This window comes from Orbicella faveolata, unplaced genomic scaffold, assembly GCF_042242905.1.
Source record: "Orbicella faveolata isolate gen_17 unplaced genomic scaffold, um_ofav_v1 contig_27, whole genome shotgun sequence".
Taxonomy (NCBI): Eukaryota; Metazoa; Cnidaria; class Anthozoa; order Scleractinia; family Merulinidae; genus Orbicella; species Orbicella faveolata.
The window spans coordinates 9,659,010-9,674,402 of record NW_028301555.1 but is presented as its reverse complement, the minus strand read 5'-3'; the positions used below and the strand labels follow the sequence as shown (position 1 = coordinate 9,674,402).

General features: G+C 39.6%; 2 protein-coding genes and 1 pseudogene across 2 annotated transcripts in view; all 3 read right to left on the bottom strand.

Annotated features, from left to right (window-relative positions):
- The window catches only part of LOC110047968 (phospholipid-transporting ATPase ABCA3-like), a 45,906-nt gene extending 40,843 nt beyond the window's left edge, over positions 1–5,063 (bottom strand). The window contains exons 1-2 of the mRNA XM_020753723.2: positions 4,935–5,063; positions 4,596–4,672 (exon numbers count right to left, since the gene is read on the bottom strand). Coding sequence (XP_020609382.2) covers positions 4,596–4,672; positions 4,935–4,991 — 134 coding nt within the window. The 5' untranslated portion in view covers positions 4,992–5,063. The remainder of the gene's footprint in view (positions 1–4,595; positions 4,673–4,934) is intronic.
- Positions 5,064–9,829: 4,766 nt separating this feature from the next.
- LOC149107515 (melanocyte-stimulating hormone receptor-like) lies at positions 9,830–11,747 on the bottom strand. Its single transcript, XM_089297093.1, has one exon. The coding sequence runs from the start codon at positions 11,467–11,469 to the stop codon at positions 10,573–10,575; it is 897 nt and encodes a 298-aa protein (XP_089153219.1). The 5' UTR covers positions 11,470–11,747; the 3' UTR covers positions 9,830–10,572.
- A 237-nt stretch (positions 11,748–11,984) lies between these two features.
- On the bottom strand, positions 11,985–15,393 carry LOC149107514 (melanocyte-stimulating hormone receptor-like; annotated as a pseudogene).

Sequence of the window (15,393 nt, the reverse complement as noted above, 5' to 3'; positions counted from 1 at the left end):
ATCACCACTGCTGTACAGTGGATGACTATACATGTAAACCAATGCATTGAATACTTCACTTCTACAGTATATTCATGTACAAAATGATTAAAATATCCAGTTGTGATTGTCTGCAAAACAGGTTTGAATATGTTAAAGACAAACATCATATGAACACCAGATTGACCACACTATGCTCCAAGAAAGGACAAAGATCGTTCCAATACAGAGGAGTACTCCACATGTTTGGAACTCATTGCCTCTAGATGTCAGGAGCTATTTTTTTAAGTTTGAAAAATTATTCTTCCTTAATATTTTTTTTGTCTTCATAAATAAGTATACCGTAAATCTTCGAATTAGTGCCTGGGCGCTTAATCGAGGGGGGGGGGGGGTGCTTATTTCATTTTTCCCAAATCATGGCCCGACATGATCATTTTTTTAATACATCATGTGCGCATAAACGACAACATAAGCTGTTTATTGATACAAAAAGCTGATCCTAAACTTTAAATCGCGACACCTTTAGTACTTGTAATTTTTTTCCAAACTTAACATGTTCACAAACTGAAACAATGCACAAATCTAATACTACACAATGGAAACCATACATTCTTTGTCTCATTACTCGTTCACAAAATGGGGGGTAGGGGAGGGGGGCGCTTAATTGCGGGGGCACTTTTTTTAAATTTAGGCCAATAGGAGGGGCGCTTATTTGAAGGAGGTGCTTATTCGAGGGGGCGCTTATTGGAGGATTTACGGTACTTGAAATCTTAAACATTTGATGAATTTTTAAATAGTAAAATGATGGCCACCCTAATTAATTAAGCGTTTACTCTTTTGGTCCCACCCTCTCTAAATATTGTTATTTATTACTAATTCTTAATTCTTAATTATTATTATTAGTATTATTGTATTATTATTATCATTATCAATATCATTATCACGTAGTTAAGAAATAGACCACAGGATTTTATGGTTTATAGGCTGGTAAACCATGCAGGATGTTGGAAGAATGCAAGAATAATTCATAAATCAGACGCCTGCAGCTCGTGATTTATGAATTTTTCGAGTGTTCTTCCAACACCCCAAGTGGTTTATCAGCCTATAAACCATAGAAACTTGTGGTCTATTGCTTTTATATAATAATTCAGAAGGCATGCAAAATCTCCATGAGTTTACTGGCACAATAAACCATAGCTGATTGACCAATCAGAGTGTGCGCATTGATTTGGTTATTATATAATATAAAATGTAGGGATGTGATGTGTTATTATTACTATTATGAACTACCACTTATAAGCCCTGGGCATATATACAACTTCATCAGGGCTTTTAAATGGGCTTATAAATGGAGGGGCTTATATCTGAGGGGGCTTATTACAACCAGAATAAAAAACCATTTTGAAACTAGCTATAGCTGCACATGTTGATTGAAATAGGTTTTCCATTTACTGGTAATATTATTAAGTTTTAAAACATCTTAATAAAACAAATTCATAACAAGGAAAGTGCGAAGGGGGCTTACAATGTATATCCAGGGGGCTTATAACAGTTGCATTTTTTGGTTACAGGTAGATGAGTCTATAATCCGGGGGGCTTAAAAGTGGGGGGCGGGGGGCTTCCCACAATTATCAGTTGAGTAAGGTGTGACGAAAGTTTGGTGACCAGGTTTAACGTTCAACTTGTGTTGCTGTCATGGGCAACTGGCTCTGTTTCTAGTGGCAACTTGTCGGCCTTTGACGTCATTGGCAGCAAAGCGCACGAAATTGCAGGCGACGATCAGAGGAGATATTGTTACTACTAGAAACGAGGAAAGTTGCCGGTGGAAAGACTGTAAATTTCAGTCCAAAACTTCGTCACTAGGGACCGTTCATTTTTTATAAGGTAGGGGGGGCTGGTGGGATTTGGGGGGGGGCCATGCGAAAAAAAATGGCTTTCGAGGGGGGGCCATCCCAAAAAAATAAGGGAAAAAGGGGGGGTCACGTGAAATATTTTAGTAAAACTTTAAAATGGCATAATGTTTGAATATCAAAAAAATTGCTATAGAATAAACATAGAAGGCAGGATACAAATTTATTACAAACTTTCCTTCTGCTTTAAAAAAACGTTTGGCGACAAAAAGCATTTGTAGCTACTGAAAAGAAGTATTTAACACTGTTATTTTCGAATGCAACTTTCACCGGCACTCATCTTCATTTCCACTGTCGTCGAGTTCTTCGTCGCCGCTTGTGCTGCTATGGGAGTCTCTTTCACCAAGGCTGCAAGAAGCAGCAATGCTTTCCGTCAGAGTGTACTCTTCAGGGTACATGAAGGTGTAAACATAATCTCTGACTTCCCGCTCAAGGTTGGTGGTGATTCTGCTTCTTGCAGCATTGGTGAAATAATTCCCTTCCAAGAGCTGGGGGATGTATGGCCCATCTCTTCTAAATATCGACGTGGCAACATCCTCAACTTTAAGACACTCTTCCGGGACGGCCGTTCTAGAAGGGTACACAAGGCATTGTGGAAGATCATTTCCTAGCGGGTTTCCAACACAGATTCCATAAACTCGTTGGACATTGTTTTCAGTCCGCTTCCTCTTTCTTTCATTTGACTTTCTGCGGTTTTCTTTTTTCCTTCTCCTTTTGTTGATGTGCTGTTTGAGTATGCCTTTGAATATGCTGTTATAATTGCTCTTCTTATTTTCTAGTGCTTCCATGTCCTGCGTGACCTTCGTCAACTTAGCTTCTGTACATTTGATCTGTTTTACATCAAAACTGTGGGCAAATTCTTCGCCCTACTTCAAAGCAAGCCCATTGGACTGAAAGAGTGTGGAATCGTGTTCCTTTACATCTTTCAATATGACATTCAACTTTTCCACCATTGCTCTGTGCTCTTTGATGGAGAAGTCCAGTTTTCGTCCATCACTGGGCTTCAACTGGTACCGTGGCATGGAAAACTCACTCGCCCTTTCTGAACAGCCATCCGCACCTAGAAAAATTGCTTCTTTTGCTTGTAAGATGTCAAACTGCCTGGATCGTTCAGCTGTAAACCTTTTCTTAAACGACTCGTCGCTTTCGCCATTATTGCGCATTTTGGAATGAGCCTCTTTCATGATGCTCATGTAGTAATGCGCTCTTTCCCCGATTGGATTAACAATATAAAGAAGAAAGAGCATGGAAGTGGCAGGCTGGTTTTATCTGACCCAGAGAGCGTTGCTCTATTTGCAGATAAGTTTATTCTCAAATCGAAGTTTGTGGTGGATTATCTTCAGCATCTTGAAGTGCTGGAATTTAAAAGGAAAAAGAGAGCAGAAGAAAAGGCAAAGTTAAGTAGGGAGGAGGATTATCCTTGGACTGAGTTGTGCGAAGGTCTAACCAAGCTTAAAAAGCTACGTGTTCCAGAACTAAACAAGTACTCAAACCACCACGGGCTGAAGCAGCATTTGAAAAGCAGCAAGAGTGAGAAAGTAAAGGCAACTGTAAGACATTCATGCTTGCAGCAGAAGAGTCCTCTCAGAGCTGGCCAACCAACACTGAGAAATGCCAGGACATTGACACAAAATGACAACAGGGCAAGTGCTGACAGCAGTGAAACGGATGAAAGTGACAATGATGAGTATGACAGTGATGCCATTGACTCTGGGGGAGAAGATGACTCAAGTGACGTCATTCTTGCATTCATCAATTCAGATGAGGAAGATGCCAATGAGAGGCCAAATGCCACACGCTCAGGGCGAGCCATAACTAGGAGATCCGAAATTGACTTCTCTTCGGCTTTTGATTTGTTTTTTAAAAAACAGCTCTCTGTCGTATAGAGATTGTAAATATTGTCTTCATAGTGAGCACAATAACGTAAAGTAGGGGGATAATAGAGAAATATTAAAAAAGTTGAAATCTAAATATTGTTTGTTCAATTTTTTTTTTGGGGGGGGGTCATCCCAAAAAATGACCGCTATAAGGGGGGGCCATGTGAAAAAATTGGTAAGCTGAGGGGGGGTCACGCGATTTTTAAATGGTGCTTCCCAAATCCCACCAGCCCCCCCTCCCTCATAAAAAATGAACGGTCCCCTAAAGCTCCATCTTGTAATCGTAGTACAAGCGGCAGTTTATGGTGACTCGATAAAAATATGGTACATGTTTTCCATAAATTGTTAAATATAATAATAAGGAAACTTTTACTGAGGAAGCTAACTTCAATAAAATTGGTGTACAACAGGGTCCTCACAAGACTACTAAGGATAAAAGTAACAACTATAATCATATGTAACTTCATTGCAAACTAAATGTAAATAATAGAAAGTCAATGAATTAACTACATCGTGGCTAGATTTAAAGGAACCATGTTTTTTACAAACGTTGATGGTGTTTCTCCAAGTAGGAGATCAAGTTAATTCCACTCACGTTTTGTAAGTAACACCATCATGTATTAATTTATAGGGGAGAACTAACATAGCTATGATCGAAGCAGAGACAACAAACAAGCGGAAAACGAAAAGTGCGCCTCTCGCTGGAGCGTAAATTAAAATTTAAAAAGGAAAGAAAAATCACGTACGTTACTAGCATCTTTTACTCACACCCATCATTGAATTCAGTCTAAATATAAGCTGGAGCTAAATTTTGTTTCTAAATACTTACAACGGAATTAAAATAAGAATTGCCATCACGACTATGGGTATGCCGATCTCAAATGCTGTACCAATCGGTCTTCGTTTCTGTTAAAAAGATAACATATAAAATAGAAATTGTTGATGGAGAATAGCAAGGCCAAGGTTTAACGTTTACACTGCCTTTGGTAAGGGATAAAATAAGACTATTACAACTGACTTCGGAGGTAAACATCGGATTCTATGCCTTCGAATTCATGAAAAAAGGTCACGTTCTCCAGCTTTTTGCCATCTGCTCTAGCCCACAGCTAAACTTGTATAAATTTCACTTCCAAAAATCACTTAAAGGATATTTTACACTTAGCATTACCTGAAGCAGAAAGTTCTTCCATAATAGCAACCGAAATTGTCTAAACCTGTTGGCCATTGCGCTTCTTTCGCTTTCGTAATAATGTCGCCTCAACTCGCCCGTCAAATATCTATAAACTTGTCAGCGCCTCTGGCCTATCAGCTGGCCTGTCAGCTCGCTTATCAGCTGGCCTATCAGCTCAAGATGGTTTGGAGCCCGGCGGGGGGGGGGGGGGGGGGGGGGGGTACTACCAGAAAAATTAGGTGGGGTGTGCGGCCCGCTTCCCAAAACCCTTACCCTATATATGACCAAAATCTGCGATATTCCCTACCCTATTTATGACCTGACCAAAAATTCGAAACCGTATTTATGACCTGACCCTTAAATCAAAACCCTGTTTCAGACCTGTGTTATAATTAGTTCCCTAGTTCGGACCAATGTTAAATTACCGTAAACGTAATTTGTGAAGGGCTTTTGTTGATTTTCTTTTCGATAATGATGAAAAAGTAGCTTCTTCTTAAAAACATACCCATATCAAGGCTAGAGTACAAAAACCGTACCCTATCTATGACCAAAATGGCAAAAATCAACTAAACTCGATACCCTATCTATGACCAAAACGGCTGAAAAACCATACCCTTTAGGGCCGCACATACCTATATAGCCCATATATAGGAGTAGCCCCCCGGGGTTCGAAGTCGAGATGACTGAACTTGGATAAATCTCTCCCCCTAGAATGCGGAAATTTTTGTTCTGCTGGGTTTCGCAAATATGAAGGGAAGCCTGGGCCTAACCAAACAGTAATATAAACGGCACGCAATGCATGCAGAAGCGATAACTTTTAAAAATTGTTCCTAGAAGATTGGAACATGAGTAGACAAACTGATTCTTAAACTTTTGGGTTAGAAATTTTAGAAGTTTACATTTAGGGTAGTCCATTGGTGGTTCACTCAAGTAGTTCATGTACCAGGTCCATCTTGTTAGTCCATGTGTTAGGGGTCAGCGAAATGTACCAACCCAAATAAAAAGCACTCCGCTGAAAAGTTCCTCTCTCTGAAATCAACACCTTATTATCTTTTAAGATATTTTGCAAAGCTAATTACCTCACCGGAAATTAATTTGTTGTTTAACCATATACTTGGCCAAGAGAAAATCATTTTCTCTTGACTTGTCATATCGCGTGTGCGACCCGCTTGTCTATCTAAATTGTATGTATCGAAGACATGTTATTATGAGTTTGCCCGTGAGCGCAAATTCATCCGACACTGTATAAACCAAAATCCACCCCCAAATCTTCGTTTAAAAGCTGAAATTAAAAGCACTCCGCTGATCCTACAAACAGCAAAGGAAAGCCGCAAAGTACAAGTTTCTTTCTCTGAAATCGACACCTTATTGTCTTTAAAGATATTTGGCAACGCTAATTACCTCACAGAAAATTAATTTGTTGTTAACCGTATACTTGTCATCAATGAACATTCGTATTATTCGCATTGATTATCGATTGTTTAATCACAACCACTCTTTCGTTGACAGAAAATATAAAACAGCACATTTCCAAAACTTCATAAAAAACTGAAAACTGCAAATGAATTGTACCCTGACTTCATTATCACTACTGCAAACTGTATATTTCAGTGCTCATACAATGCTCATTCAATTCACTTCAAGACTGGCAAAAGTACAACTGCACTACCAATCCGCAAATTTTTATGTAGACCCTTCAGCTATCGCGTGTGCGACCTGCTTGTCTATCTAAATTTGTATGTATGGAAGATATGTTCTTATTACGAGTTTGCCAGTAGGGGCAAATATATCCGACACTGTATAAACCAAAATCAACCCCCAAATCTTCGTTTAAAAGTTGAAATTAAAAGCACTTCGCTGATCCTACAAACAGCAAAGGTAAGCCGCAAAGGAAAGCCGCAAAGGAATGTTACTCTCTCTGAAATCGACACCTTATTATCTTTAAAAATATTTGGCAACACTAATTACCTCACTGGAAATTAATTTGTTGTTTTAACTGTGTACTTGTCATATCGATTAAAAGCAGTCTGCTGATCCTACAAACAGCAAAGGAAAGCCGCAAAGCCTTCACCTATCGCCTGTGCGACTTACTTGTCTATCTAAACTTGTATGTATGGAGGATATGTTCTTACTATGAGTTTGCCCGTGAACGCAAATTTATCCGATACTGTTTAAACCAAAATCCACCCCCTAAATCTTCTTCGGGACGAAATTTCTGGTATACAGCGGAAAAATAAAGGGCTCGGAAACCGTCTTTAGGTTAATTTTGTCCCAAAAAAATTGATTTCCAAAGAAAACAATATAGCAACTTTTCATTAGTGACGTTAAAATGTTGCTGCTTACCAGGAATATTGGGAAAGCATACAAATTTCGTAACCGTTTTTGTTTACACGATCGACGAAATTCCCGCCATTTTTTCAAACTTGAGGCCTGGCGCACAGTCAAAACGCGCGCATGCCTATTACGTTTTTCCGATCTGAAGGTATGCATCTTGTCAATCTCGTTCCCAGAGCCCACGTGGCTTTTGGTCAGCGCCAAGACACGGACACTCCGTGTCTTGGCGCTGACCAAAAGACACGTGGGTTCTGGGAACGAGATTGGCATCTTGTGATCTTGGTTTTTCGATTTAACAAAACGAATGTGGTTTAGCGTGGTCTGTACTCTTATCGACAACGAGTATGCGTCATCACAATAGTCCAAATGTTGCGGACTCAAGAGGCGCAGCTGAGTGAAAACAACAACGCTGAGCACAGACAACGCTCAACCACATTCGATTTGTTTTTTACCACAATATCAACGTCAAAGAAAATGTTTTTTGAGAACATGACCAAGAGCATGACAGATTGACGCGAGCAGCGTTGTCTGGACTCTTATCGACAACGGCAAATTAGCCAATCAGATTGCGGGATTAGTAGCCGTTGTAATTGATTAGTAGAATTTTTCATTCAAACAAAATCTAAGCCTTACCTCTTGATTTGTCACGCAAAACTTAGTAAATACGCGAAGTTTCGTAAGAATCCGTTCCAAACTCGTGAAAATATGGGATCTTAAACTTGCCAATTTTGACAACGAAGTATATACCAGGGGACAGAACGCTTGCCCCCTGACATACATTTCTTCGGCAAAATTGCCAAATCTGAATTACTCTAGCACGAGACATTTAATGTAAATAGACTATTAAGGTCATTCCACTAAAATAGAACCTGCACTGAGATTTTTGCGAAACTTTGCCGATTGATTGTTTATATTACAGGAACTTAAATTCTGAAATAAATTTAAGGGTTCCCATGTTCGTTTAGGAGCAACAGCACCTTGTTTATACCGACATAAATCCTTATAATGGCAACCTGATTGTAGTCACGATTGCTTGCTAAATTCACGTTTCTGACGATTGCTTTTTGTTCTACACTGAGAATTGGTCCATATTTATTTACCTCTATGGCGAGGTCCAGCTGTAAACAAAAAGCCGCCATTTTTTAACGCGCGCGCAAATCACGCGTGAAATTATGCTGGGTAAGGATGCGCAATGCAATACTGGGGAATGACCTCAAGGATGCGTCAGTCAGCCATCTGATGCAAATTTATCCAAATGTACCCTCACATATCTCAACTATTGGTTCGAAGAATTAGAACCTGTGCGACCTGCCCCAGATGCGAAAACCGCTTTAAAAAAACAACAAAATTGAAGAAACGTATTCCTTGTCTAATGTAGCAGTACGAGACATCGAGGAATAGGTATTCTACAATCATTTATACAAGTTGTTTTTTTTTAAGAAACAAAAACAATATCATAAAAAAGCATGTCCGAGGATCAGATGCGCGCGAAGCGATCTCGCGGGGGGAGTCTGATCTGGTGAAGAGACGCCAAGAAACTCGCTTTTCTAACTTTTCTCGCGGTTTCGCCGCTGGCACCTGTGTTCCACAAACGTGAGCCTGCTTGCTAGCGGTTAACTTCCTCTCCGGTTTACTTGCGGTTAGCCGTCATTTGTTGGTTTAGCCGCATTTTTACATATATCCTTTATGTGAACACTATATACAGATTAAAAATTGCCGCTTCTGGCAGCTGGCGCTTAGCTGGAGTAATGGTGAGAAAGCTTACTCATGAGGTGATTACCTGGATTCGCTTCACAGACGTATTACCAATCAGGGCTCAAAGTTTATTTTTGGCTTTGGGAGCACTTCTGCGACCGGGTGTAAATTTTTACGCGCACTGCCGAAATTTTAGGCGCAGAGTTAAAAATTTTAGGCGCACAGCTTCAAATACTTGGAGCAGCTACCCCAAAAGAATACTTAACGCTCCAAAAAGAGCGACTCAGGCTTCGTGTTGCAAACTGGGCCTATTCTAGCGGTATTGAACACAACAAAAACAAATAAAAGAATCAGGATATTTCACACAAGAGTTGAGCTTAGATATTAACTTCTGAAGTCGCTTCGTTGAGTATCCTCACTATCCAGTTGCTTGTTGTTTGCTTTACCTTTCAAATTCTGTTCACGAAGATTCTTGATTTTTCCAACATCCGGGTATTCGTGAGAACTAGCACGAACTTTGCACATTTGGCTAGCTTTCAAGCCATAGAATTCGTGGACCGGCCCGTTCCGGAAACGCTGGACATTTTTGTATGTCAGACAAGCGAAAACAAAGCTTTCTGTAATTGTTGTTCGCGAAGAACGAGCACACGATTTAATCTCATCCCCAGTTTCCACGCTTTCCGCTGGGACCGCCTGGCACTATGTCCCCCATTTGGCGACCAAGAAGCACGTGCTTCATTCCTTCATTTGCATGTGTCAGCGGAGTTGCTTACAACACAGAACGTGGGGAAGAAATGAACGTTCGAGTTCGGAGAATCCATTGGGAAATTAGGCTTAAAGACGACGAATAGAACACACACCGATGAAAGGAAAATGGTGCAACTTTATTATTTGATGCCTGGTTGTGGTATATCTATGTTTATATTTATATTTATCAATCGGAGTACGTTAGTATGGTCAGGTGAGTAAGCACTAGAGAAGTCGCACTGTACTTTGGCTTTTAAGGCGTGGTGGTGCGACCACACATGATTTTTTAGGCGCACAGCCAAAAATCTAGTCGCAAATGCGACCAGTTGGTCGTTAACTTTGAGCCCTGGACTCAATGTTACTTTATGACTAATATATAATGGTAATAGGACTGAGTGGAGTCCAATTCGGTCTGTAATCATACGGGTGATTAACAAAATCGGACGACCGCGAAGCGGGAGTCCGATTTGTTAATCACGTGTATGATTAAAGACTGAATTGGACGACGTGAAGCCTCGAACACAACCAAGAGACCATAACACAACATAGCCTGGGCACGCTTTCCATTCAGAACCTTTAAAGCGGGACAAATGGTATGGAAATTTCCGCGGAACATCCTAGTTGTATTTCATTTACAACAAGTATCAGTAAATTTCGGTTGTGGTGTGGATGGAACACTACTTTTCGGTAGTTTTACAGGGATCTAGCTAGTAACAGGCAAACCAAGGCACTGGCCTCATTGTTTTTCGTTTTTGTTGCTAATTGTCATCATAAACACCCTTAATGTAGGAAGAGGATTAAACTATGGACATTACTCAGTCATGATTTTTTTCCTGGCTACCGCCCTGTTTCACCTCATTTAATGTTGTTGATCTCTTTGTGTAGAGAAAGTTTGCCTCAACGTTTTAATGACTGCCGTTCGAAGCTCGCGAAGACGCCAGCAATACAATATTGGATTAATGGAAGAGTTCATGAAGACTGCAGTGTGAGCAAAGTCCCATTCTGTTACCCAGTTCACCAACGAGATCCCATGAAGAGTCGACAAAATATACATCGGAAAATAACATAAAAGTAGAAAGATGTAAAACACGAATGTATTCATTGCACTTTTTTTCAATCGCACCATATGCATGGTTTGTCCGACATTGTTGCTACTTTGTATAGTCTGTTGCTGAACGTGAATCTGTGATTGGTGGTGACGGACAATGCGATAGATTTTGATGTAAGAAAAAGTTGTAATTATAAGGCAAATAACAGTGGTAACCGCTGTCATAAGGTGACATTCGCGCCTCTTCCAAAGGTAAAATCCTGAAGAAAGTCCCCTGATCAACCAAATTGTGAGCACAGTGCATCTGACGCGAGATTTAGTGACCAGACTGGGATATCTCAAGTGAGAGAGAAGTGCTATTAACCGATCCACGCTGATGGCAGTGACTGTATCCAAAGAAACGCCACAAACAAAAAACGCCATCATACCCGTTAGGAGTTTTAGAACATGAATATCTGTCAGTGCATTTGCAATGTAAAGTGGCTGAACTAACAATCCAACAAGAAGGTCTGAAACAGCCAAGCTGCAGAGGAAATTCATGGACGGTGAATGAATCGAAGGAGTTCTGATTACACCCGCCAAAACCAAACCGTTTCCAAAAATCGAAATTAGCATCAATGGGGCATTAAGAGCGCAGTTTATGATGATAATACTCCCAACACTAGCCTCAGCTGACGCGGTCTTCTCGTCTTTTTCAGTGTAGTTCATAGTGAGACCAATTAGTTATATCAGTGATTTTCTTCCACCCGCTTGAAGTGGAGATATTACTCCACTTGGATGAAATCGGCGGCCTTTTCTTCGTAAGTAATATTCATGCGGGCAGCACGAACCTGTTAAGGCAACGGTGTTTCACAACTGGAACTGCCTGTAATGCCTACGTTCATCCTTTGTAAATCACATCTTTAAGAAGATCACCTGTTTGTAGCATTAAGAGCAAATGTACTTACACTTCGTCCCGTTTGTAGACTGACAGTTTAATGCACTTTTATATCATGCATTTACATTTGCTTAAAGCCTTGACAACTGACGGCTGTATAAATGACAATCATTCAGTTTAATTCTAACGTTATTGAAGTTATGATTATTCATGTTATGTCAGAAAATTTGGCCTATAACGCGTGGAAGGAAAAGATCGAGAGTTTGATAAAAGGAGAACAATTTTTATTAAGGAATGAAACTTTCAAGTTAGCTTTAAAGTTGTGATTTGACTAGATGAAAATTTAGCAAATTATCTGTCATACCCTATTGTCATTAGCATATAAATACTTACTGGTTGCGGACCGGGTGAAATAAATAAAAACCCATCTCAGAGATATTAGTTTTTCACTTTTGATTATTTTTTTCCCGTTATTATTTTGTTTGATCTTGCAGAAATAGCCCATAATGGTTATAAACGTTACTTCCATCTCATGACTCGATAGTGAAATTGTATAAAATATATCATCATTTAAATAATGCATCTTTTATTAATTGTTCAGTGTAAATTTTTTTTCGGTAACTCATATTTTAAACAACAAGGGCAGATCAATACAGAGCACTTCTACTGTTTGCACTGGAAACCGAAACACTTTATTATGCTTGTCAATTCAAACTAAATACAAATAAATCAAAAGAAAGTTTGAGAAGACTGAAAAGCTGGACACAACTTGCATTAAACAGCCTGGCCGCCAGTCATTATTGACCATCCGGAGATTAAAAGTGATTATTCACAGTCGCCGACGAAATAAAAACCTCCTTTTGAATTGTGTTTTTAGCACCGTTCAAACTTGTTTCGTTGTTCAATATTCATCTTCTGCAGCAAGTTCAATATTGCAGCTATCATTATAGAGGAGGCTATAGTGTTTTCATGCTTCATAGGAAATACAATTTCATCGTCACTTCTGTTTATATTAAACCAGACGAAGTATCTTAAGTTAACAACTTTATACTGCCATTAGTATTGTCATTATTTGCACTTGTCTAGTATGTCAGCAATGATTGGCACATACTTAACTAATGAGACATACATCTCCAAGTTGTTTGAAGAGAACTTTGCGAGTTGAGCTTTTAAAGCTGAACTTATAAAATAACTGAGATACTAGGCGCGCTCTCATTGGTCGATAGGTGTGGCTAGCTGAGAGTATGTAAACCGTTGTGACGGTTTACATTTGCGCGTATATTTGAGAAATATTTCATTCCGTGTTTTCATAAAAGAATTCTCAGTAGGAGTGCAAGAGATGGTCTAACCGCAGTAAGAGAATGGTAGATGTCTATAATAATCCACATATACAAAAGTAAATTAAGACGGGATCTTTTTAAAAAATAGCAATCTGCAATAGACTTAAAAAGCAAACTTTACCGACATTCAACGCTTATCTAACAGCTGGTAATGTTCTCCAGTCATTTATTATCTAAATTCTCCTCTCTTTTTTTTCCTGTCGAATTTGGCAAATTCAGTTGAGTGGCATAGATCCTCTCAATGGAACTTTTCCATAAGTTTGTTGTTAGGGAGTTTAAGTAGCTAAGAAGCGACACCTAGGACAATTCGATTGAGAAATGAATTTATATTTTACCTACGAATCTCGCTGTACTCCAAAGACACTTAGGTTTGTTTCCCTTTGTCAAAATCATCTCGAAATTGATTATAGAACACAGCGTAAAATTCGAAAATAAACTTCAAAAATTTTCCGCCGCGATTCGTCGTTCATTTCACGGGAACGTCTCTAAACAAAAGGTTTAATGGGCAGAACAATGGCTGTGCACGTGCGTTATAATTCTTGGTACATTTCCTTGTCGTGCTCGGCAAAACAACGACGTGAAATTAAATGACCAAATTCTGCGTTGTCGAGAGAACGTGAACCACAACGGCTAGTTTTTAAACATTTTTATTTCTAATTTATCGCCGTGTTCCAGATTCAGTTCCGTGATAGTTTTGACAGTGATAAATAATGCAAATGACTTTAGACTAGAGTATCGCGAGATTACGGCGCAGGTAAAATATAAATTCATTTTTTAATCGTCGTTGTCCTCGGCGTCGCAGTCGTAGTTACTTAAACTCCCTAACATTGTATAGAGGACGGCAAAGAAATGTACCAAGAATTATTATGCCCGTGCACAGCCGTTGTATCGCTCATTACACCTTTTGTTTAGCGACGTTGCCGTTGCTGTTGCCTTTGTGGTTTTCTTAAACTCTCTGTTGCAACCTTGTTGTCACAAGAGGTATAAAGGATATCAGAGGACGCTGATATAATGAAATGAAACATGGTCAATTTATAATAAACCTAGTTGCAGCCATGTGCTCTATAAATGTTCGGCAAATTTCTCAGTCACATTTTGCTTCATGAGGGCACAGAGTGGCTTGTTGCCATGGTCACCACGTCATAACAATTCCACATGAGAAATTTACTCTGCACCGATGCTCCATGCTGAAACTGAAGCACGTCCACCAAAGCGTGATGTTTTTGGGTTACCATGCCACCTTTCTGCACTGTAGAGGGAGAGAGGTTTGTCACTTGGAATGAAGCTGTCACTGCTGCGAGAGACAAAGCAGCTGCAGATTGAAGGAGTCAAGTCAATGGCCCTATTTCCCCAGAGGAGAATTGGGACTGATGATGACGATGACGATACTGATGATGATGATGATGATGATGATGATACCACCTTTGAAGTTAGCAAATTGGTTTAAAAAAGAGAATGAACGTGTGAACCATATCTTTATTACTTTTCCTTAGTGTTTCTTACATAGCATCTGCCTTGCTGTCTTAACAACTGCCGCTCGAAGCTCCCGATGACGCCAGCAATACAAAATTGGATTGATTGAAGAGTTCATAAATGCCACTGTCTCTGCAATCATCCAAGACCACGTCCAGCTATTGGGGGAAATAACAAAAATTGATATGCCAATAAACGCTGGGACATAACACATTATCATCACGATGTAATAGATAAAAGTGTTTATGGCATACAGCTTTTTTCGCTGCATGTTCTGAGTATTTTCAGTGTTAAGACTTTCCACGGCCTTTTTCTGAGAATAAATTTGAAATTGATGTTGACGAACAATCCGAAAGATCCTAATGTAACATACAGTGGATATTGAAATGCAGATAACGATGTTAACAGCAACAGACGTAAAATAGAAACTCTTGTTCCAAAGGGAAAACAGAGATAACAGAAAGCAGACCAACCAAAGAATTGCTGATGTCTTCATAGCGCGATGTGTTGTCATTAATATCGGATATCTCATGTGATAGTGAAGAGCCAAGAGCCGATCTACACTTACAGCTGTTATCGTATAAAGCGAAACACAGCACGCGGAAAAAGCCATAACGGTTAGCGGCTGGTAAAGAAAGTCCTTCCCTGTTTGTAGATAAGCAAAGTAAACCGGTTGCACAACTACCAACAAGAAGATCAGAGACAGCCAAACTGCAGAGTAACATTATTGACGGTGAACGAAGCGATGGAGTTCTCAATATGGCGGCAAGCACCAAAGTGTTGCCAAGAATTGCTGTGACAATGAGTGGTGCATTGAGAACACTGTTTAGGACGGTAGTGTTTCGTGGAGGAAAATTATTGCTCATACTCACGAAATAATCAGTTTCTTTGGGCAACAAATACTACTTTTTGAAATTATAACAGCTTGCTGGCAACGCTTAG

Excerpts from the sequence above, each read along its gene's own strand:
- LOC149107515 (XM_089297093.1), bottom strand. The coding sequence starts at position 11,469 with ATGAACTACACTGAAAAAGACGAGAAGACCGCGTCAGCTGAGGCTAGT.